The sequence below is a fragment of the Dipteris shenzhenensis genome, chromosome 14, assembly GCF_047967505.1.
Source record: "Dipteris shenzhenensis isolate YYH24624 ecotype China chromosome 14, Dip_SZ_1.0, whole genome shotgun sequence".
NCBI lineage: Eukaryota > Viridiplantae > Streptophyta > Polypodiopsida > Gleicheniales > Dipteridaceae > Dipteris > Dipteris shenzhenensis.
The window spans coordinates 35538077-35563705 of NC_141609.1; the positions used below are offsets into that span (position 1 = coordinate 35538077).

A 25629-nucleotide genomic window follows, 5' to 3' on the forward strand; every position below is an offset into this window, starting at 1 on the left:
CACATCATTTGATAGAGATCATAGTTCTACTGTAGCATACCTCACATATTGCTATCAGTTCTTTTGGGTTAGTGTTACCCTTGTTTGTCACAACCTACTATTATATTATTTCTCCATAGCTACATCGACCAGCTTCACATTTAGATGCCTCTTCTATAGAGCAGCGACATAGTCCACGACAACTTATGACATGTTCAGTACGTACCCATATCTGTAATCATTCACGCAATCGTCTTTTGATCAACCAGTTTTTGACTTCTTACTTCCTCATCCCTTCAATCTATCTTTTGGGTTCTGTTCCCAAAGGTGAAGGATGACCTACAACTTAAAGTGGGAAATGCACATTATGTACAGGATCACATAAGTTGTACTCATTGTATAGGTTTTTGTTATGTAGTCACTGTGCTCACACATGCACATACTACTCTAATTCTTTTTAGTTTTTGATGCTATCATTTGCACCAATTGAAATCCACAAAAAGTTATTGTACATGCACCCTCTACTTACATAGTGCAAATTATGAGGGGGTGTTAAGGATGATGTAAATTGCACCATCTCGATAGGGCATTAGAGGCAACCCTAACCCTAACCCTAACCCTAACCCTAAGGGATTCTCATGTATATATTCATGTGTATGTTCGATACAACATAGGGTATGATGCTTTAGAAAGATTCAGTTCATCATTCTACTAAAAGTAGCTGGAGCGTTGGTCAAACCAAATGGCATAACCAAAAACTCATAATGACCTGTTTGCATTCTGAAAGTAGTTTTGTAAACATCTTCTTCCGTCATTCTAACTTGATGATAACCAGATTTAAGATCAATCTTGCTAAAGACTTTAGCTCCTCTCAACTTGTCAAGTTAATCATCTACTCTTGGAATTGGATACCGATTTATATCATGTGCATTTCTCCCTCTCTCTCCCTCTCTCTCCCTCCCTCTCTCTCTCTCTCTCTCTCTCTCTCCCCACATTATCATACAACCCAAGGGGCCTAGCATTTGAATCATCTAAGGAGCCATTTGTAGCACAAGGCAACATTCCTGAGCCCAATATCATGCAAACTCAAGCCTCCCCTCAATAAGGCATCCCAAGGAATGTAGTGTAGCCTTCTTCCCTACCCTCCTCATCTAAAAAAATGCCCTAACTTTCCTTTCAACCTCCAACCAATGGCATCTCTCAAAGTTCCATACAAATACAATATAAGTTGCGGCTACAGCCAATACATGTTGCAAAACAAGTGATTGCACATTCTAGCCTAGAGGTAGACCTTGCCATGAGCAAAGTTTTTGCTAAAGTTTATCCTTTACCCAATCAAATATGTACCTGGGGGAATTGCCCAAGCGGGCACCTAAATGCCACACAATATCTCCTCTGTAAACCCACCCATTGGACCAAGAAATCCTTTGCCCACTTTGGAAGGAAGTCTTGATCTACTTTGAGTGCAAAATTTTGGCCTACTTGTTGAGCTTGAAGCGCCACAAAAAGTTTGCAAGATTGCAAACAAACTCTTCACACTTGACTGGTCCTCATGTGAGAAGGTCATAATGTCATCATCAAAGAGTTGAACACCAATTGGGAGATTCATCCCTTTAACCAAGCTCTCCCTAATGGCTACCTTAATTTGAACCATAAGGGGCAGTGTGCATAATGCAAACAACAATGGGGCAAGAGAGTACCCTTGTCTCGTAGACCATCGAATCTCATATCTGCCCACCAACCACCATTTAAGCAAATAGTAGCCGAAGCATTGCCAAACAAGGATGAAGCCATTGTTATGTGAAAATTTATTTTGTTACTACTAGGGGCATTTAGTAGGTTTTAGTGACACTGTGTAGAACAACCTTGGTGCTTAGAATGAAAAAACAACTTTTAGGTTTGGTCTTGTTCACTCTTTCCTTCACCCTTGCTTGCATCTCGTTGAGAATTTTACCCGCTTTCATTTTGGTGGAGATGATAGGTAAGCTTGAGATCATGGAAGAGAGAGATACTTGAGGAAATGGTTCAGGTAACAATGAGAGAGTTGACTTACGCCATGTGGAATGAATAAATGCTTCCTGCTACACTTTGAGAAGCACACGTGGAACTAGTGTATGTATGCAGAGATAAAGCGATGGGCACGAGGACTTCTACCATGAGAACAAGCGGTGAATGAATAAATGCTTCCTTCTACCATGTCTGGGTCGTCGCTTCTCGTCCATTTTGGGTAGTTTTTGGTCTTTGATTTTAGTATGACAAAAGGTGACGTGAAGCGACGACCCAGACATGTCCTAAATCCTCCATTTGACTGGGATTCCTTTAAGGAGTAGCTCAACCAATCCATTGCAATCATAGCCATCGCTACTATTGTTGCCTTCTTTGGAATCCAATTAACAGGTGGTGGAAATGACACCAGCTACCCTTCTAACGATAGCTACACCGAAGCTGATGGTTCACGAGTTGACTTGAGGGAATTGGTAGGTTTTTCTCATGCATGTGAGCTGGTCAATAATGAAACGGGGAGGAGGTTTAAGATGGTGAATCAATGCATGTAATTACCCTAAAGCAGTGATTGGGGCTGAGATGGAGAGATCACAACTCCTTTATGGACTTGGTCATGAGGACGTGCATGCCTTTGCTAGGTATGTTAACAACAAATGTGACTCTACAAATGATGAAGCTAGAGCAATTTTTCTTGCACAAGGGTTGGAGGAATAGGCTCTTTTATGGTACCGAGGTTTGGATGATGAGGTCAAGTGTAACTGGAGATTGCTTAGCAAAGCTCTAATTAAAAGTTTTAAGATGAATGAAAACAAATATGAGGCATGGTTGGCAGTGGAGGATCTAATCCAAGAGAAGGATGAGCCAGTTAGGGGAAGGAATTATGTGGCATGGATGGCTGCCTTATATGGCAGTGTTTCTATTCCTATCATGTTGTTTCAGTTATCTTTTATGGTGGACAACATGTATGTTGGAGCTAGTAGGGCCCTGATTATCTTCTTATAATGGATGGCAGTGTCTCACATTTTGCTTTGGATACAGGACGACGAACCTCTTTGTAACGTGTTGAGCTCATGGAGTAGTTGAGCACGTGTTGTGTACTCAACTGTGGGGGAATGTTATGTGGAATTTTATTTTGTTACTATTAGGGGTGGTTAGGGGGTTTTAGTGACACTACATAGGAGGCTATGTCCGATTGTTTTGTAAGTCTACCTCTACTATGGAGTCCAAAGGGAGGTGGGTCTTGAGTGAGCTTTTAGATGGTACTTGTTTCATGTCGATCAGGTCACTGGGGCTCGAAATATGTAACTAAATGAGTTGGTGAGGGACATGTTCCCATTTGGGGGGGGGGGAGGTAGAGTGGTTTGATTAAGTGAGTGTAGGACTTGGTGTGAATAGGGGAGAGGGACTGTTCCAGAGAGTGGGAGGTTGACGAGTTTCTATGTATGGAGAGAGAAGGTACAGAGGTGAGATTCATAGCCTGGGTTTATGTAGAGTTCGTGGTATACAACCTTGGTGCTTAGAATGAAAAAAGAGCTCTGGGGTTTGGTTTGTTCTCACTCTCTCCTTCACCGGTGCTTGCATCTCAAGCACAAAGCTTGCTTAGCATGCTGATAATTTTCTCATATTTCACCATCTTAATGTACACATGCCCAAAACCCAACTTATGATGGACTCCCAACATAAAATCCCATCAAACACCATCATAAGCCTTGTCCATTGTACAGGTGTAATCCATAGTTGCAGACTCATTCAATAGATTCTCAAAGATACCCCTTGATTTGATGAATCCATTTTGCTGTGTGTCAACCATTGAGATGCCTAAATTTTGAATTCTCAAGGCAAGCACCTTAGCAATACTTTTATACGAAGTATTATGCATACTTATTAGTCTCTAATCCCCCACAAGGGAATAACTTAACCAAGTTTGCATTGACATATTCTAAGAGAGTACCTCTACAGAAAGCAGTGGTGCCATGTCCACCAAATCAAGCTCAAAATATCCCAAAATGTAATGAAGAATCCAGATGTGAAACCATTAGGACCAAGAGATTTACCTTTCTCCATGCAAGACATAGCCTCCCATAGTTCAATCTATGAGAAAGGCCTTGCCAATAAGCATCTCTCTCCTTCTAAAACTCTACACTTCACCCTCAAAAGGAATGCCCTCAAATTCTCTTACCAACAATCATCTTGAATACGCGACTTACCCATAATGCCAGTAAGCTTTGAATGGAACACCTCGGCAACATGCCAAATTTGGTAACCGAATTATTGTGCTTATCCAACACACGTTCCATTGATTCCCTGATATACTTCCTTAGAGGGCATTCCCACGCAGCAGAATTCTTCGGTCGAGTTTTATGGAAAGCGTGAAAATAGTCTCGTGGTCAAAAAATTCGCAACTTCCTATGGGCTCAAGAAGACTACTCTAAAATCGCCAATATGCTTGACGTTAAGTGTGGAAATCGCAATATGGAGCACAGCAATGGCGGCTCTCAAAACAAAACAAAATAACCGTTCAGATAGGAGTTACGTGATTTTCTCCCTGTCGTAGGTCGATAAAACTCTCAACAAGACCTTAAATGTAGGTGCATTTGTCAAAGCATATGCAAAGCAAATTTCTATCTACTCGTTCTCACATAAATCCCTACTTTGAAGGCTCAAAAATCTCTACATTTTGAGTGTGCTTGTGGGAATGTCCTCTTAGGTAGAAGGGGCCATTCAAGCTAGGGAGTTGGAAATGTTTGAGTAGGCTTTGATAAGGAGTAGACCTAAGCTTTTCTTTGATTGTCGATAGGTGATTGTCCTAAGCTTTTCTTTCCATCTGTAAGAGCGCATTCCCGCACCAACCTTATTTATAGGAGCTTTTCACAACATAGGAATTTCATGTCTACAACGGAACATCTCAATCTTTGCTTCTTCCTTCCGTCCAACAATTTTCACGCTGCAAAGCAGCTTCTTCAACTGCCATCGATGCCCCACCATTGGAAGAAATAATCCAAGACCATGAGGGGCTTACACCCACCAGACATCTCATGGAGAACTGCTTCCTCCCACCTTATTTATCCGTTGCCACCTCAAGTGTGGACTCCCCATATTAAATGGAAACTTAGAGAGCAAAGAAGATACCAGGACCCTGATGGACTAGGCATGCGAGACTTGCCTCGACCCCCAAGCCCCCAACTCACTCTGCTGAAACTCCATAAACCGCCGGGTGCTCGATCTGGAGCTGCCATACCCATATCGTGCGGGGTTGGCTCAATGATGTTAATTTCTTTGCCTTTTCGTGATCTTAGTGGGACTTACTATCTTTGAGCCGAAAAGGATGGACACAACTATGTTTTCGACTCTCCACATTGCGCGGCTGTAGAATCGACCATTGTGGAAATGCGCTCTAATGAACAAGGTACCAAATAGGGGGGATGCTATGAGAGAATAGGGACCCCCAGTTAATTAATAGATGTACATTAATTTGTTTGGGCCGACGAGGCGAGAGGGGGGGGAAAGAGATGGATTAATCTAAGGTTTTGTGAATAGGGAGAGTGCGTCGCGTGTAAACTTCAAAATTCTACAGAGTTCTAGACATTTCTGTCACTGCCTTTTGCGAACTATAAAGGCACAGCAAGGCGAGCTATAAAGGGAGAGTAAGCAGCAGTTGCGGTGAGGGAAGAGGGAGCAGACATGAGAGAGGGGAGAGAGAGAGAGAGAGCTGGGCTGAGGGAGAGGAGTGGAGTACGGTAGAGGAGTGAGGCGGAGGAGGGAGAGAGAGGCTCGAAGGGAAGAGAGTGGAGGGAGGGAATGACTGAGAGGCGAGGGAGGGAGAAGTGAGGGAGAGACTAGGAGAGAACGAAGAGGCGCATATGCACTGAGAGGTGAGGAGAGAACGCAGAGGTGACTGAGAGGCGTAGACGCAGTGAGGGAGAGGGAGGGAGCTTAGCTTAATTGAGAATAGGTAAAAAATAAAATGCATGATAAGGCAATAGCTTAGGTTAATTAAGATCGCGTAACATAGAAGACTAAATAATTAATGCGATTAGGCACGAAAGCGAATAGGGGGGCTATGAGAGAAAAAATTCAATTAGCTGTTGGGGGAGGGGGGTGAAGGGGTTAGGAGAGGGATAAATGGGGGGAGAGAAAAATGCCACGTGTCCCTGGAGATGACGTTCCAAAACTCTATGAACTGCCATCGAAGCAGTATAAATAGAGCCTGTGCCCAGCTCCCTGCACTAGCCTTCTTACTCCAGCTCGAATGGAACCTGTGCTTTGTATGGCTTCTCTGCATCGTATGTTGGCGGCAATCAGGTGGGACGGGTGGTGATTCCTTGGAGGGGAAATCATCCCCAAAGCACCCTCGCTCCATTGGTATCGTGCAATCGAGCAACAGACTCCAATACACTGAAGTCTATTGCTGTAACTGGGCTTCCAGTCGTAGACAACGGAGGAGCAAAGGGCCATGGCAGTGGAGACAAAGTGAGGCAGTGAGGGAGGAGCATGTTGCAGCTCGGCTCCGTTTCTGGGATTTAGGGTGGAAGGACACACATCGGGGATGAGGGACGGGAGGGTGCGAAGGAGTAGCGCTATAGACTGTAGGGTTGGAGCTAGTTCGAAGAGATTGTGATGTGAGGCTCTAATGAATCAGAGGGGAGAGGTTGTAAGCGGGAGGGGCAGGTTGGAGGTTAATTAGATTAGCTAAATTTAGATTAATATACATTAGGGGTTTAGCTTCGGATGCTGGAGCACAAAGTGAGAGGATGTTTAGAATTAGTAGACCCATTTTTTGGCTTGCCATAGGTAGGTCTTAAGTGAAGGAGATTCAACAAAAGCGAAAATAGCCAATTTTTATTTTCAAAAATTCTCCATTTTTTAATGATCCACATGCTGTTTTAGCGCACACACACTCTCTCTCTCTCTTTCTTTGTCTCCCTCATCGCTATCAATTCATCATCTCCGCCCTCTGTGGCTAGTTGGATCTCGGGAAGGCCGGATGAATGATTTGTGATCATTCACCTTTTGGTTAGTGTTGTAGGGATTAAGTGGTATGGAGGTGTTGAGGTGTTTGAACTTGGTTTTCAAGGGGATGAAAGAAAGAGGGGGCGGGTGTTTTTCGCGGGCAAATTTCGCATTTGTTTGAAAATTTAAAAAAAAACAAGGCTCTCTCTTATTCTTCTTCATGTTCTTCATCATCTTCTTCTTCTTCATTTTTGCTATCTTGTTCATCTGTTGAAGCTCTTGAAGCTTTCATGGCTTCCTCTCCTCCTCCTCCCCTCACCCCCTCCTCCATCTCATCCATGCTCACTTGCCCCTCCCCCTCCCCTCCCACCGATTACGTCGTCCAGGTCTCCCTTTCTTCCTTCTCTCCCCCTCCTCCTCTTTTTCCTCCTTCCGCCTTGCTCTGTTTTGACGCTTTTTCCTTCCCGCAGGTCGTCGACCTCAAGCCTATCGGAAATAGCGATGTTCGCTTCACGTATGCCCTCTTCCTTCCCCCCTCTCCTTCCCCCTCCCCCATTTACAAACTTGTCCTTCTCAACTCATCGTTTTCCTTCGTCGCATTCCTCCCAGGTTCTTCGCCAGCGATGGAAGCAAGAAGATCAAGACTATGCTCCCGACGGAGAGGGCGAGCGAAGTCACGTCCGGCAAGCTGCAGAATCTGGGGCTTATTCGCATCACCGACTACACGTGCAACGAAGTGCAGGGCCAGAAGTACGCGTCGTCATCTGGCTGGTCGTGTTCGGGTGACAAACTGTTTCTCTGTTGAACATACGCATCCTCCTAACCATTTGGATGCCTTTCTTTCTGGCAGGGTTCTCGTAGGCATCAACTTTGAAGTGGTCGCGCCTGCTCTGGATCACGAAGTTGGGGCTTCAAGGATGGATGAAAAGAAGCCTCCAATCACACTGCAGCCCAAAACCGGAAAGAAATCTGGCGATACTTCAATCATGTCCGCTGCACAGATTGTCCAGGAGCAGCGCGGGAAGTAAGTGATGCTTGCAACTCAACTGTTCTCTCAAAGAAACCTCCCTAATATAAGCCTCACTTTGTGCTTACTGGTCGGTTGTCTTCAGTGCCGCTCCTGCTGCAAGAATGGGCATCTCCCGAAGGGTGTATCCATTGGTATCGTTGAATCCATACCAAGGCAATTGGACGATCAAGGTCAGGGTTACCGGGAAAGGACCTCTGCGCACTTTCAGAAATGCGAGGGGAGAGGGCAACGTTTTCAACGTCGAGCTTACTGACGAAGATGTAGCGTCTGGGAGCCCTTTCATTGTTGTCTTTGCGCCAATCCTTCCCTGCGACGCGATTCAATGACTCATACAGTTGTCTGCGTCCGCAGGGAACTCAAATCCAAGCCACAATGTTCAAAGAGGCCGCTGAAAAGTTTTACCCGAAGCTGGAGCTAGGCAAGGTGTACTTCATCTCCAAGGGAAGTCTTCGGGTAGCAAACAAGCAATTCTCCACAGTGAAAAACGACTACGAGATGACGCTCAATGCGAATGCAGAAGTTGAGGAAGCTGTGGAAGACAGCTCTAAAATTCCCGAGCTTTCATATCGGGCGGTTAAGATCGATGAGTTGGGGCCATACGTGAATGCGCGCGAGCTTGTTGGTAAGCCTTAGAAAGCATCCTGTGTATGCTCTTGGTAGGAGATGTGATTTTTGCCTCACCAACAGTCCCACTACTGCAGACGTTTTTGGAGTGGTGCAGAGCGTTTCGGGAATTGTCAGCATTCGCCGAAAGAGCAACAACGAAGAAATTCCTAAGCGTGATGTTACCATTGCGGACGAGAGGTAGGATGCGAAACATGGTGCTTCACCTTCATGGATTTCTTCGGTTTTCACATCTGAATCTTGCCTTCTTTTGTCGTGGCAGCAAGAAAACCGTCGTGGTAAGCGTGTGGAATGATTTGGCTACAAAAGATGGGGAAAAGCTGCTGGACATGGTGAGTGAATCCCCGGTGGTTCTGTTCAAAGGGACGAAAGTCTCAGATTTCCAAGGTGAGCGGAGGTTTTTGATGACATTGTTCTGCTTGCTAGCTAGTTGATACCACAGCTGTAGCTCTGAATTTTTCTCTGAAATCAGGCGTCTCGTTGTCTACGACGCAAAACAGCGTCATGCTCGTGAATCCTGCTGTTCCCGAGGCTGAGAAGCTTAGAAAATGGTTAGCGCTCTTTCCATATTTGCAAGCTTTATGTAGCCATCAGCCATGCGAAGTCTCGCATTTTGTGGTTTCGTTGATGGGCTGCGCTCTGATTAACAGGTTTCATGGAGAGGGGAAGGAAGCCCAGTTGGTTTCGGCGGGAGCCAGCCTCCCTGGAGGAGCTGCAAGGAATGGCTCGAGGTCTCTCTACTCTGAACGCGAGTTCATTTCACAGATCACGCAGCCTTCCGTAGGGGAAGACAAGGTCGGCTATCATCCTCCCTTTCCCTGTGATTGAAAAGAGACACCTTTGAATCCAAGATCGATACGGAATTCTGATATAGAACCTTGAATTTCTTCCTCAGCCTGCGTATTTTAACATGAGAGGTTACATTAGTTTCATCAAGCCGGAGCAATCGATGTGGTACCTCGCATGCAAGTCATGTAACAAGAAGGTAACGGAACAATATGGAGGCTCCAAGTTTTGGTGTGAAGGGTGTCAGAAAAATTTCGACAGTTGCAGTAGGAGGTAAGGTTGCTCTGGTGATAGCTTTCCGACATCGCTTATCATTTCTATAAGTAGTTACACTCATAACTCTGGAATTGGTCTGTCAGGTACATTATGACAGTGAAGATGTCAGATTTCTCCGGAGAGGCATGGATCTCTGCGTTCAACGAGCAGGCTGAACAAATTCTAGGCCATTCTGCTGACGATCTTTCGGAAATTAAGTCACAGGTCCTCTTCCTTCACTTTTTTGGAAGTTTTCTCAAATCAAGACAATCTGTTCTTTGGTCTTTTGCAAGGCAGACTGCTGTATTTAAGAGGCGAATCAAGGCAGAAGTTTTAGACTACTGTATTGCACGTTTACTACAGTAGACTAATCAATTCACTGTTGGCTGCTCTGAAGCATGTGTCTTATGTGAGACAAATCATTCGTACAGGGTCTATTTTGTTTTGCCGGTTAAAATGTAGTGATAGATCAAGACATTTCTGTTTTTCAGAGTGCTGTTTAGGTTGCAGTTTGTCTCAAGTTCTGTTCTTCAGACTGACCTATGTAAGTTGAAAATATTTTGTTGGAGTGTTCCGAGACCCATCAACCTCACAGATTCAATACAAGACTGTTAAAAGCGAAGGATTTTGCATTAATGCAGGAACATGAGGCTGTTCTGGATTTAACATTTTGCATTGATTGAGGATTGCCTTGATGGGGTGCATGTTTCAAGATGGGATTAATAAGGATTATGCATTAATGGAAGATTGGCTTGCATGTGCAGGATGTTGACATGAAATTGTATCAAGCCGAGCTCAAGAAGGCAATGTGGGTTCCGTGTGTATTCCGGATTAGTGTAGTTCAATCAGAGTATATGAACGAGAAGAGACAACGAATCACAATTCGATCTATAGCAGCTGTGGATTGGGCAGGAGAAAGCAAATTCCTGCTTGAGCAGATTTCTAAACTGAAAGGCACAAGCTGAGTTGTTGAAGAAAAAGCTAATTCCCTGGTTCATCCTCCTTTTGAAAGAGCTTTTCATCATATGGCTTCTTATCTCTGCCCATCTTCCCTCCCAGTTTTCTATTACTTCCTCACAGCCTCCTTTGTACAGTCCAGCCTGTATCACAATTGCCCTCGTTGTATACTTACAATGTCTATTATACTTGCCGGCAGTCTTATGTAGATGCTGGATCATTTCGAGGTGAATCGAAATGACTGGTTCTATGAGAGGAAAATAAAGTCTTTTGGTTTCCTATACAACTCCGAAATGTTAAATTATGTTGCATTTGGATTCCCTTAGATACCCTTTGAATGGGTCTAAGAATTTTGGAATTCCAAAATCCATTGCTAATGGGTAGCCGAATTTTCCTACAAAAAAGAAGAGGGCATATCTTGAGATTTTATTAAGTCATAGATTAGATGCGTTTTCAACTAGAATTGATTACATTGAAATCCTAGGTCAAGCACATTGAAATCCTAGGTCAAGCGTTTTCAACTAGAATTGATTACATTAAAATCCTAGGTCAAATTTGAATAATCATGCATTGTCCCTTAACAAAAAAAAAGTGCACACTTCATCCTCTTATGCTTGAGTAGGTGATGCTCTCCATTCTATTATTTTGCATGGAAGGTGTCCTCACTAATTTGCTTTCTCTCCCTTTCCCTTGACAATTATTAATGAAATTGATTATCTTCATAAGAAAGGTAGGGCTATCTTTTTAATAGTAATTGTTAAATAAGTTAAGCTTTTACAATTATTAATGAAATTGATTATCTTCAAAAGAAAGGTAGGGCTATCTTTTTAATAGTAATTGTGAAATAAGTTAAGCTTTTCAAAGAACAAGACTTAAGATTTTCATCTTGATAAATACTCTTATTGTAAATTTTAACAATCTAAGTCAAATTAAGATGAGTTGATAAAAAGGGTTTTCTTTAGTCTACAAGGTAGACAAGTAGAAATGGATAATTTGTTGCAATTTGCCCTTAAGTAGCTATCAAAATGTTTTGAATTATGATGAGGTTATGTCTAATGAATCAATCATTATAGCCTTTGACTTTCTTTGGTAACTTTGAATTGAGCCAAAAAAAAAAGGCTTGGGAGAATTGCAATTTGATATAATGGTTGAGTGCATTGGAGGTTGTAAGGAGGGATTGTGTGTTGAGTGTTGTGCATGCATAGAGTATTGATCGGTGTCTTGTTGTGCCAAAAGATATCATGGTGAGGAATATTGTGTGAGTCTTTTAAGGTTCTAATGATTTTAGAGAGGGGGGATCGTGTCGTGCATGTGGAGGAAGGTTTTTGAGGATGTTGAGTTTACTTTGAAATTGAAAGCCTTTACATAGAAGTTCAAGGGGGTTTCTCTCCTTAAATTGATGAGGAGGCTATATCCATATTACATACAAAGATGGATTGGAGGAACAAGAGGTAGATCACAACATTTGGCTTGATGCAAGAAAGGAGTTGATTGTGTGATATTTCTTTGGAGGCTTGTTTGAGGAGGTTTGTAGTTCTTTATACAATGTTATTTTTGGTTGAGTTGTGTGAGCCTTTGATGTATGAGTTATGATTTGACAAATATTTGTTTGGTTAAGAAAATAGAAATTTGATTTTTCCTTGGATTGGTTTATGATGATGCATGTGATGTGCAAGGTAGGACCTCTCTTGGGAATTAAGAGAGGTCTAAGGATACAAAGTCATAGCAGAACGTTAAGAGGTTGAGCGATCAAGTCTAGGAGATATATGATGGGAGGCTCTTCCCATTGAGGGGTAAGGATATGCCTTCATAGGAGAAGGTAATGAGGTTGAGCAATTACATGACTCAAACAAGAATGGTGGCTACTTGTAGAGGTGGTTTGAAGAAGGTTGTTTTGTTGAATTGTAATGAAGTCCTACAGGCATACCACAAGGCATACCACAAGAAACAAGTCTTGAAGGATAGATTCGAGACCAAGGTTTGTTGGAGATGGGAATGCGCAACTTACAAAAGGATGTCAAAAGGAATTAAAGATATGGTTGGGAATGTGGGTATTGGTAAGGAGCATCGATTTCACTTTCTACAAGGCTTTGGAGCATTAAAGTTGATAGGATGGCTTGGATGAAGAATAAGTTGGATGTGATTTTGGTAGTCTTGGAACTTGAGAGGGTGCTACGACAAGTGAGCAAAAAGGCCATTTCAACATGGTGAAGGTATATATTATTGACATTCATTATCTACTAAATTACCCACTGTTGGTTTCCTTTATGACCATGGATTCACCGACTTGTACAGACTTTTCCGTTAATGCAATTAGTCCTATTCCATTGTATAGCTTCACTCTTTTGTCTTTTCACTATGCAAAGGGGGGTTGTCAAGTCTTCCACACATAGGTCGTTTCCCTTGCAACTCTAGATGGTTGCAGATAATGCACTTAAGTCATTAAGGCTTCTTGACTCCCTTCTTTAACTTGTTCTTTATTTGTTTTATTTTTTCTAATAAACAACTTTCTAATCCTTCTCTTGTCCTTGCAGAATTATTCATTGGATGTCACACTCCAAATCCAAAACTCTCAACAGCTCACCCTTGATTATTGCTCCCACCTCTTAAATAATATGTTTAAGTCATCATGGCTTTTGGCCTTTTGACTCCTTTCATTTTTTTGAGCAATACTATTTTATTACACTTACCTTGTTATATAAAACTCTTCTAACCTAGATTATTGTCATAACTGTCCACTTCCTTTACTTGCCTAATATTACTATAACCACAACTTACCCATTTATCTTTTAAAACCAATTTGCTTCCATACTGATTACCTCTCTTCCATTCCTTTTACATTACTTTAAATTGCACTTCTCAATACTTCTTATTCTCTTCGGGTAGATAGTAGGTCATCACACTAGGTGATGATCTACTATCCCACCTAGTGTGTTGTATCCTACTGGGGCAAAGGTGGGTACACACACACACACACACACACACACACACACTTACTATCCCTTTTTCCTTTTGACCATACTAATGACTTTTCTTCCCTTTATAATCCTTTGAAAACCTGTTTAGACTATCTTCCCCCCCCTCCCCCTCTCTCTCTCTCTCTCTCTCTCTGTCTCTCTGTCTCTCTCTGTCTCTCTCTCTCTCTCCAAAATTGTTCCCTCACTCTCTCTCTACTTTAAAACTCAAGTTGCTTGGTTATTCAATAACTATATCTTCTAGCATCACTATTCCTCACCCATACTTCTTCCATAAACCCCTCCCCTTCCACACTCTTCTCATCTACTACCTCCCTTCTACAATGGTTCAATATTCCTCTCTCTATAACCTCTAAACCCACTTTTCTTCCCAGACATTCTTGTATTTACATTAAGCTTGATAAGTATATGGCCAAGTGTTAATTTTTATTGTGACTCCGATAACAAGGGAGGGGTGTTTATGACACCTGTCTTCCTAACTAAAGTTAAAACTAGTTCTTATTGTTTTGCTGCTTGGATGGTGGCAGTTAGGCAAACTCCCCTCTTCAATAAACGTGATGCTTGCCAGGACTTATCCAAGCTCAACTTCTATACAGTTTCCACAAAGTCATTTCTACTAAATGACCCCTGTTGGTTTCCTTTATGACCAGGGATTTACCGACTTGTACAAACCTTTCCGTTAATGCAACTAGTCCTATTCCATTGTCTAGCTTCACTCTTTTGTCTTTTCACTATGCAAAGGGGTGTTGTCAAGTCTTACACACACACACACACACACACACACACACACAGAGTATGCACATGCACAAACACACAAAATTTAGGGTACATAGGGGCTGCTTTAGCCCCAATCTGCCTTGAAAATTTTTTTTGGGCAAGTTGTCAGCATCGATATAACTGTCGACAACATCTTTATTTCTAAAAATCAATAAGAGAGCCGATATAAGCATCAATATATAAATATATCAATGTTTATATGGATGGTTATGCTTATATATATGGTTATTTCGATGCTTTTAGTTTTCTACAAATGATTTTTCTAGGTAGTTTGCATCAATAGTAACCATTGCTACTGGTGCAAGTGGTTGTAGGGAGATGACCCAAACTATTCAAAGGCCTTTCTTGAAGGAGTACATCATTGCATTGGCATGTTTCATAGTTCCATTTAGTACCATGCTAGCACCGATGGGATGCCACCATACAGAGCTTGGATTGTACCATTAAGTGGCCACCAATAATCAACCCATATTCTAAAGTGGAATGGGATATCCAAGGCACATTACTATTAGCTCATTATAGCAACATGAACAATGCATGCAGGCAACATTGATCAAATCCTATGGCAGAGTGTTGTCTTTTGCAAAAGTTTGGAGTTGAATTCTTGAGGGTACCCTCAACATCGACCGCCATTTTCCTACATTGAGTTTCAATCCCAATGGACGAATTGATGCACAAACCATAAGAAAACTCTATCATAGAGTCAATTCCTTACAGGGATGAAGAACACACAAATCCTACATGCGATTCTTACATGCAGAGAGATAGAATCGTACGATTTCTCATGTGAATCCCACATGCCATTAAAATCAGAGCTCATTTTGGGGCCTTTTAGCCCAAAAGGAAAATAGCCCTCCACCAATCAAAGGAGGGCCAATGAACATTGAAAAAATTAAAAAAAAAGGGAAAAAAAGAAATACCTCCGAGTTTGCATTCATAGAAAAAAATGAAATACCATCAAGTTTGCATTCAATGAGGATACTTGAGCTACTTTATTATATCTAACATACGGTGTGGAATTCAAAGAAAAAAAGAAATATCGTCGAGTTTGCATTCAATGAGGATACTTGAGCTACTTTATTATATCTGACATACGGTGTGGAATTTGGTATTTTTGACATCACCGGTGCCTCTAGAGCGGGCAAAAATCCCTAGAAAGACTCTTAAAACGTTGAAAACGAGCACCCAAAGGCTTGAAAAAGGCAAAAAAGGCCCAAAAAACCACATGTGCAATTGAATGCGATTTGACATGTTGGTAAGGGATTGTTGGTGTGGGGATTGTTTGAGACTGTAAAGTGACTTGTTTACCTTGCATAGTAAGGCTCATATCCTTTTTCCACAAACTCATTTGGTTTACCCGCATATGTTCATACCTTTGCTTCATGGTGTAGACAAATATCTTCCTTGCATAGTTATTCATCAATAAATGTGACAAAAATATTTGCTACCACTTAGTGATGGCAAATTGGGCATTTACACTGCAATATCATATGCATAAACTCTAATGGCCTCTTAGCTTTGGTGGCCTGAACCTTGGGAAAAGATTCTCTATGCTATTTCCCATAAAGGAATCCTTCACACAATGGATTTGAAGCTAAGATGCGCATACCTTTGGTGCCATAACTAAGTGTATATGTGCAATCATGCATATTGTTTGTGATCACAAACTTATAAACAATGCCATTTCTTCACCCATATCCAATAATTTGATTTTGAGTGAGCAACCTTGATTGAAGAGAACTCGAAACATTGTATGAACTAATAGTAGATTCATGGGAAATTCATGGCATGTCCCAACACATAAAGAACATCACAAATGGATTTGACATGACCATTTGGAAGCTGAATTGGTACATAACTATTTCCTTTGACTAGAAGTGAATGATTTTCTCCAAGATGAACATGTAGGGCTCCTTGACTAGATCAAGTGTCTTGAACCAATCACGCCTGCAAAACATGTATCATGATGCACCCGAGTCCACTATCCACACATTTTGGTTAGTTTTCTTTCATACACTCAAAGATGTGCATAATTTGATGTCCATAAGATGTCTAAGGTCTATACATGAACTGTCAGCGACAATTGATGTCATTGTCATTGCATAATAGATTTGGCATGAGGCATCACCCCTTTCTAACCCATCAACAGTATAGTCTACTTTTGTTGCACGTGCCCTTCATTATTTCTTTCTGTTATTGCCATGGCTAGCCTTTGACTTGCTACGACATCATCTAGCAATATGGGCCTAACTTGCCACATTTAATTTTTCTCTTTACAAAGGATTTTAGTTAGCAAAAGACTGTAGGATCTATTGCCTTTGATTATTCTTATTCTATTTAATCTTGGATCTAGAACTATTGTGCATTCTTTTGAGGCATCTTGCCTTTGCATTGCATTTTGTGCATACTTTCTTCTAGTGTGCCTTGAACATGGTTACCCTTAAACCTTTTCTTTGATCCTCCTCTTGTATCAATATGATTATTAGTTCATCAAACTTAATAGCTCTAGCGCTGGCAATCACTACCACCCTAAGGCTCTCATAGGATGGGGGTAGAAAGACTCTGGACTATCCAGTCAACAAACTCTGCATCTTCCATATCAAAGACATTCTCATTCAATCTATTCTCGAATATTTTCATATTGTTTAAATAATTTAACAATGCATCATCGTCTCTAATGTAGAAATCATGTCTTCAAATTAAGATGTGTGACCAATGTCTTGCCCTCATAAATGGACGCTAGCATAGTCCATACCTGAGATGGTTCTATATGTCACTTGGGCATACAAGATATTTTAAACTTGCTATAAAAATGTCTATTTCTTTGGCATTCATCTCACCATAGGCATCCTTCATTGCTTGTGTGGCATTTTGTGCTTTGAGACAATGTTGCTTTTGTGAGTTGTCAGAATCAGTTCACAATTGGAAAAAATATTTTCTCTTAGAGCAAACCAGGGGATGATATCGGATTGGGCCGAGAATTTTCCTATTATTTGGGTGGGGAGAGGTAGTATAGTAAGATACCTAGGTGCCCCTTTGGGGTTCGGCACTACAATTAAGGGCAGGTTTGAGTGGCTCTATGATAAGATCAAGGAGAGATTCCATGGATGGAAGGGCATGCTTTGTTTGAAATGCTTAAGGGACTATTATTCAGCATGTTCTCTCGGCTATGGCAATTTACCTAGCCTTAGTGTGGAATTTTAAGAGGTTCCATTGAAATGAGGTTGAAAGAAAGCTAACGAGTTTTAATGGGCCAAAGTGGTAAAATGTAGCTACACTACATCATGTGGGAAGCTTTGCAGGCCCCTAAACATAAGGGGAGTGAGTAGGGTTGTCTAATATCATTTCAAGGAGTTTGGCTCTGCTTAGTGAATGGTTGCTAAAAATGTTTGAATGCTCTACTACATGGGTGGGATTCACTAGGTGATTCATGGAAAAAGGAAAAGCCCCAAAGTTAGGACTTGGAAGCACCAAAGTTGGTACAATAGAATTTGCCCTTCTTTCCCCCATAAAATCACAGGTTCAGACAGCATTGCAAGCTTGCTCATGACCTAAAAAGTTGTGCGTGACTTGTTAATATGGAAGTGTATAGGTAGCCTTAGGGGAGATGCTAGTCTACTAGAGAACATATGGTGGCATAGGGCAATACTGAATTCTGATAGGCCTTTAGCTTTAATTGAACGAAGAAAAACCAAGGCCTAACAGAGGAAAGAGGGTAAGGATATGGATTCCTTGGGAGTTTGCAGTGATTGTAAAGGTCTTGAGAGGCATCCCCCAATGTTCGCTTTGCTTGAGTTTGCAGTGATTGCTAAGGTCTTGAGAGGCATCCCCCAATGTTGGCCTGCTTATTATGTGATCTCTGCTAGTTGGAGAGAGGAAAACAATAATTGATAGGAGGCAAGTTGCCCTTGAGGAAGGTGACTGCTAGAGTGATTTATAGGCAGCTATTAGTTTGATAAGTTGATGATGACTAGCCTGAACTCTAAGCAAAACTTGCAATAGGGACCAACTTGGTGGAAGAATAGTTTCATCAACATATGGAAAGGATGCCAAGTGGGGAAGACAAAATTCATGGTATGGATGATTATGCACAATTGGTTATTTGTTAGAGGTGCATTGGTGAGATGGTTTGAGGTTAACCCTCTTTGTTGCCTTCGCTGCCACTTGGTATGCCATTTATTCTAGGACTTCCTTCTTGTGAGGGGGGGGTCTAGAGAGGCATGGGTGGTATAGTGAGACGGGTTAATTTGATGATGACATTTATGTGTAAAGTAAATTGGAGAGCGGCCTTCTTAGGAGATCCGTAGGGTTTTACATCTAGACTAGAAACTATTTGGCCTTATCTAAGGACCTTGGTGTCTCTTGCCATATGGGGTATTAGGAATAGGTTGGTCTTTGGTGGAAGTGTGCCTATGGGTGAAGAGCCTATACTGTTGCAAGACATGAGCATGGCTATTAGAGTGAAAGATTCCTTGGGGAGATCAAGTTTAATTGATGTTGGACATTCACTTCCTTAGTTCTATAGAGTAGCATAGGCCACAACTGGTGTGTTCCTCCGCCGAATTGGCCAAATTTTTATAAATTGGTATTTTTATTGGTTTGACTAACCCTTATAATATAAGTTGGCAAGTTTACCCAAAAAAAAAAGAATAAGATCAAATCTTAGATTGCACTAAAAGTACTTTTCAAAAACATATAATTCATGCCAAAAACATCTTCGTGAGTCTACAAGGCAAAAGTTGCCATGTGGCATGTCTCTCTTTCCTTACTATGCAAAATACAACCCCTTTTCGAAAAACTTTATTTTTAAAAGAATTTTTTAGAGAATCTTAAAATAAGTACTAGGTTGCAAAAGGTTTGCATGGTTTGGAAGAATCACTTCGAGGTAGTACTATGCATATTTTGCATGCTTTATGAGCCCCCAAATTGTTACAATTTGGGCATTAAGTCGGTCATCGTCCATGTACAAATGGTCAACATATGCTCATACGTTGTAGAAGATTGCACTGAGAGGGTGGCTCTTATACTTGAAGAGAGATGAAGAGAGAGCACACGGTTGAAGAGCAAAGCTGAAACGAATTGCACAATTGGAAATATGAAGAAAGTGAGGGTTACGGGAGAAATCTGAACCCCTCATGAGATTAAATCCTATTGTGATACATGGTGTGCTACATGTACAGTCCCATAATTTGCTAGAAGACCCTCGATATCTTCACTTAACTTCTAGGAGATTCTAAACTAGACATTGTCACAGAGCTATGAGACCTTGAACATTGATTGCACAAAGTCTTGGTCCTAGTGTGGCAAAGTAACCTATTGTCAAGACTCAAACCAAATATAATAAAATAGAAGCTCGGCCCTTTAACCAAGACTGGGCTTTGCCTTCACTTAGGCCGCCTCCTGGCAGGCCAAAAACTACTAGAGGCTAAACATTGAGGCAACGTGAATGTTTCACTGTTCAAGAGTTCAATTTCTGAATGATGAAGCGAGTGAGAAAACCTACGAGAGCTGCAACATTGAGCCATACAAAAACAACGCAAAAAATCCCAACATAAAGGAAGTGATGCTGCTTGTTATCATCTACGTCTATGATGCGCATACCTCTGCAGCCCTCTGGAATTTCCCCCAGCATGACTCTCAAATACTCATGTTCTTCTTCCAAATAGTATTCCACGTCGCCCGGTTTCATTCCTTTCAAGATAATCTTGTCTGCATCTGTCAGCTTCCCCTGACGATGCAATGCATAGCCCGCTGTTATCCTCTCCGCCACCCATAGCCTATCGCTTTGGATTATCTTCCTCAATTTGTCGTTTAAGGCAGAAATCTTTTCCTCTGGAACTTCATGTTGGGGCAGCGTTCCCACCAACGGTAGCATTGCCCGCACACAATTCATGGACAGAGAGTTCTCAGGATGGATCGCATCCATCATTATATCCACAACCTTCTTTCCTTTCTGATTCTCAACGTTGAACACGATCTCCGGATCCAGATCCCCCAGTGATTTGAAGCTGTTTGCTGCTGCCCAACCTGTTTGACCAAGGTTGAGCTTATCTGCTAGCTTTGACAGCAATTGGGTTTGAAAACGGAGTTTTTTTTGCTTATCTATTGTAGCCCACAAACCCACGATGTTGGCTGCTGCCTGTTGCAGGTAGGGGTCATTGGACTCCAAAGAAATGCAAGCGGACTCAATACCTTTGGGATTGTTCAACACATACCATATGAGGTCTTTATACTTGCTTTGTACAGCTTTTGCTTGCATCCTTCTGGAATACTCCTGGGCCTGCACTTCGAAGGCAAAGTCGAGGATCCCGAAGCTCTTGGCTAGAAGCAAGCCGTTATACGCACCTCTCCATACAACTTCATCATAATACCTTTGAAGGCTCTCCTCATACTTGGACCAGAATAGCAGAGCTAGGCTCACGTTTAGTGAATAAAGAAGAAATATTGTGGCAATGGAGGCATTGATCAGCACCAAATGATAAAATATGTATAGAGAGGCATCTATACTGTTAAAAGGCAATGATCCCTTCTGATAGTGCACAGAACGCAAAGCAGACACTGGGAGTGCAATGCTGGGGAAAACAAACAGCAACTGAGCTGCTGGTGCAATGATTCTGAGGCAAACAAGCAGAAATTTCCTTCTCTGATCGAATGTGTGGCGTGCAAAAGTCAAAGCATCCAGATTCCTAGTGACCAAATTGCTAAAGAAAACAGCTTCGACAAAGCGTAATGCCTCCAGCAAAAGCAAGATGGTAACGAGGTAGAAATCCCGCTTCTCGAGGAAAGAAACGAGGCCCCCGAGAACAACCACGGAGGCCCAAGTGAGAGCACAGAAGCCTAGGAACCAGGTGAGGTAATGAAGCGTGGCTGCGCCCAGCGCAAGCCAGCCAACAACAGCGAGTCTCCGTTCAAATGGCTTGAGAGAAGTGTCTTCGTCTTTGGGATGACGATTGTTATGGAGTGGAGCTGCGGAATTGCGAGCTGATGGGGTTGATACTTGGCTCTGTGGATGTCGAGTTGTTGAGATTGTGGCGAGACCGTTTTGCTCCATAGCTGCTTCTGCTTTGACTTAGCCTCCACAAACAATCGTTCTCACAGGTTCCCACTGTCAGGACGCTCACTCTTCCTATTCCACTGTAGTTCACATTTGTCACGTTACCCATGTCATGTAATGAACATGCACCTCGTCGGATTTGACGTTCCACGTGATGATGACGCTCAAGTTCACGGTTGGTAGACAAGCGGAGACATGCCAGCGCTTGGCTTGTTCCCCGTCTCCTGCTTTTTCCACACTCAGCATTTTCCCACCCCACTCGAGACCGTAAAAAGCAGAAAAACAATTAAGCCCTTCGGATCACTTTCCCACATTGCTCCCTTCCATCCTTGGGAATTTTCAACCACCAAAGACAACATCTCCATGAGAAAATTCGTCAAAAAGAATTTGAGTATGCATGCAGTCATTCTTGGTTTTCATTGGCTACAATGGAGTGAAAAAGGTGGACACGCAATGCGTTCACACTTATTTTCATGATCTTGGTAATAATGTTAACAAGAGCCCCTATTTGGGAGGCAAAACCATGGATAAGCTATGTAAGGCTGACTACTAAGCTTGGAACTATCCATTCTCTTGCATGGGAATGTTGTCTTAAAGACCCCCCTCTCACCAAGGCTTGGACATTTTTCTTTGGCATGCAAGTGGCTGCCACAAATTTCGTTCAAGAGGGCCTATGAAGAAGAGCCTTAGAATGAGGTCCTACTACCAAAAAAGTGGAGATGTAAACTTAAGAGATACTTGGCCCAAGATTTGAAGGGGTTCTTGTCACTAATGCTCACTTGAAAATTCATTGATCGAACGTGCTTGGCATTTTCTTTGGAAGTAGTGTATGGTTGGATTAGATCTATATGGATTTTCTGGAGATAAGGATTGACTTGTACACAACCCCATTGAAGCACATGCTCATAAGTGGCTACTACGAATCTCTACACAATATATATAGCCTACATGTAAGAGGGCCTACAAAGAAGCACTACGAATCTCTACACAATATATATAGCCTACATGTAAGAGGGCCTACAAAGAAGCACCTTCATAGTGAGGCTACCATTAAGCATAGATGTGACAACTTTAACACTTGTGCTCAAAGACATGTCTAGTTTCTTAAAGACATGATAGATTTGTTAAAATTCAGCCTAATAGAATGTATGTTTTTGATCGATTTGTTTTAGACGGGTATAAGAAATTGCTTAGTTATTGCAATCGATTCATGCTATGCAAGCAAGTGAGGTGTGCAGAGCCCAAGTAGAGTAGCTGGAACATTTGGAAAATAAATATTACAATCATTGTAATGCAATACTTCATACAAGATCATTGCAATGCCACACTTCATACTACAACATTGCAATGCAACACTTTATACAAGATTTCTAATGATAAAACAAGGAGCTTCACAACAAGTAAATAACTAGTCCTGGAGGAAGGACTCCAATTATTGAAGCTAGTCCATGTCCTTGCAATGCTATAGGGCACAAGACACAAAGGCCATAAAAAAATTTGGATGATCAAAAGGGGTTGGTCAAGCCCTAAAAAAGGCCTTATAAAAAATTTGGATGATCAAAAGGGGCCATATGCCACAGCTTATGCTACTAGTAGCAGCAAAAGGAAAAATCTTAATTTAGATATGCATATCTACCACCAATAGATTCCTACTTATGACAAGGAGCTTGTCACTAGGACCCACCCTATGTCCTTGAGTAAACCATTGAGTTGAGACGTGATCATGGCCTCTCTGTATCTGACCCCCCTACACCATTCAAAATGAGGTTGTAATGAAATTTCCACATAGGGATCAAAACCGCTACCCTTATATAAGGCCTGTAAGTAGCTAGTGATGATAGAAGTGTCCCATCTTCCCCCCATAGGACCATTCACCACCTTGAACCGATGAAGAGCTTTGACATAAGCCTCGGCTCTCGGATGGCTTTCTTCACCTTGCTTCATACTTCATGCACCATTGGAGAATGCCACATCAAGTGACTCACCATTTCTATCGACTTATTGCAAAGGGGGCATATTGGCGAGATCGGGAGATGTTTAATATATATATATATACTCTCTCTCTATACTCTTTATCTTTCTCTCTCTCTCTCTCTCTCTCTCTCTCTCTCTCCTCCTCCAACCCTCCCTCTCTCTCTCCCCTTCCATTTTCTTTGACACACTCACACTTATATGCCACAATAAATTTTTGCTCCCCCATAGGATTCACTCAAATTTCCCTACAATACATCTGCTTTGCTCGTAGACCTAATTTATTTTGTATTGGATTAAATTTCCCTTTATTTATTTTGTCTCTTTTTATATTGGCTCTTTTTTAATGGTTTCTCTCTCTCTCTCTCTCTCTCTCTCTCTCTCTCTCTCTCTCTCTCTCTCTCTCTCTCTCTCTCTCTCTCTCAACCCTCTTTCCTTTGACTATCTAAACCAACCTTCCCCCTTTTTTTCTACACCTACTACTTGTATGACCCAAAACCCCGTTCCCCCCCCTTTTCTCCCCTAATTAAAATTTCCCCTTTGTATCTTCTAACCCTTGTCACCTAACTCCATTCCCTAACCTAAAACCAACCCTCCCAACCCTATTTATAACTAGTCTAACCATCACGCTACCAAAACCCCTAGACAACACTCCCTTACCACCAATAAGTGCCATTTGGCACCACCCCTCACCGCCAACCCCTGCTGTTATGCACTGCCTCTCACTGCTATCTCCTTGTCTTTGGTTGAATGGTCTTCATTATTCTTAGCATCTACCAGCTCCTTATGTATCTATTTCAATTACTACATCTAACGTTTCAACTAGCAACCTCCCTCTCTATTGTGTCGTCATGGCCTCACCTACCTTCGCAACTCTTTTGCGTGCATTGCTCCTACTTCTTGCTACTTCTACTCCTACTTCTTGCTATTCACCACTATCCTTTTCTTGCTTTGCCACCACCCTTCCTCACAGCTTCAACTGTGCCTTGTACTTTGCCTTTGTTGCCAACCCCTTGCTTTGGCAATTATGTCATGCGCCTATTGTGCTCCTTCTCACCCTCGTCAACAACCTTTTCTTACCTTTGGGGCATCTCTCCTTTGGATTGTGCCTGTAGGCATACCATCGGTTGAACTGCTTCCCTTTGCTTTCTCCCTTTTTCCTACGGCCATGCTACCCTTTACGTACTCCTCATGGCGTCTTCTTCTGCTTAGCAAGGTGTGTACTACACGTACATCACATCGGTGGGCATTCTCCATGGTTGTACTGTCATGGGTGCGCGTACTTTGGTTGCTTGACCAGCCTTCTATTGCATTTTGATTGTAGGTCTGGGCCTATTGCATGGAGTTGCCAATAGTATGATTTCCTCCATAACACACGGTCTGCTTTTTAGTGTTGGAACATATTTTTGTATGGGTTATAGACTTATGGGTCTCAATATCTCTCGCTTTGACTTTCTCAAGTGGTTTGGAGATACTTGACTTCTACCTCGTTCCCAATATCTCTTGTATTGTGGCTACTCTTGTCATCTTTTTTCCTCCATTACATACAGCTCGAGCCACAAGTAACTTTCAGGTTGATTGATGCTTGAATGGTGTGATATGATCAAAGCTACGTGGGTGCCCTTGTTCTTGCTTCAAGCTCCTTGTCTCACACTATCAAAACTTTGCCACCTTGCTCACAAAGACTACTCCTCTACATGCTGGTCTCGTTCATTGCTTCTCTTGACTTCTCTGCAGTATATTTTAAAAGTTATTAAGGGACTTTCTCCAAGCTAATGTGATGTAAAACATAATTGTATAATGCAAGATCTTCAAAATCTCTTTGAGATGTTCGATAGTAGAATCATCAGGCTCCTCTATAACCTTTGAAGTAAAGTGCTCTTGCATATGGTGAAATAAAATTTTAATGATGTTTTAGATAAAACGTTGGAAATATTGTGCTAACTAGGCCTAAGGATGGCCATGTGGCATTGGGAGGAAAGGCGGTGGAGTATTAATCTTTTTGGAGGTATCATGGTTGGGACTCTTATGCACCTTAACTAACTAACCGCCAACCCTTGTGGTATCTTCAAGTGTGCTTTGGTTGCAATCATGTGCTTCGTTGAGTCGTCCGACTTCTCTAGCTTGTTGAGCATTCCTTAGTTCTCATTGATAGTCTTTGTGCTACAATAATACGTGCTAGCTCCATGAATTCTCACTCGGTTATTGTCCTTTGTTGCTTGGCGAACAAATGATGCTCTGGTTGTTGCCTTGGCTAGCATTATACA

The 25629-nt window shown here is 42.0% G+C and overlaps 2 protein-coding genes across 2 annotated transcripts; one reads left to right on the top strand and one right to left on the bottom strand.

Annotated features, from left to right (window-relative positions):
- The first annotated feature begins 7215 nt into the window (after positions 1–7215).
- Positions 7216–10879, top strand: LOC147894535 (replication protein A 70 kDa DNA-binding subunit B-like). The gene is made up of 13 exons (XM_087384918.1): positions 7216–7319; positions 7404–7447; positions 7543–7683; positions 7784–7957; positions 8046–8223; positions 8315–8585; positions 8665–8767; positions 8850–8974; positions 9060–9138; positions 9238–9382; positions 9483–9646; positions 9733–9853; positions 10393–10879. The coding sequence occupies exons 1-13, from the start codon at positions 7224–7226 to the stop codon at positions 10591–10593; spliced, it is 1842 nt and encodes a 613-aa protein (XP_087241044.1). The 5' UTR covers positions 7216–7223; the 3' UTR covers positions 10594–10879.
- A 5349-nt stretch (positions 10880–16228) lies between these two features.
- Positions 16229–21403, bottom strand: LOC147894536 (uncharacterized). The gene is made up of 2 exons (XM_087385109.1): positions 19939–21403; positions 16229–16284 (listed from the first exon to the last, which is right to left on the bottom strand). Exons 1-2 carry the CDS (start codon positions 21386–21388, stop codon positions 16256–16258), a joined length of 1479 nt encoding a protein of 492 aa, XP_087241235.1. The 5' UTR covers positions 21389–21403; the 3' UTR covers positions 16229–16255.
- Positions 21404–25629: the final 4226 nt, after the last annotated feature.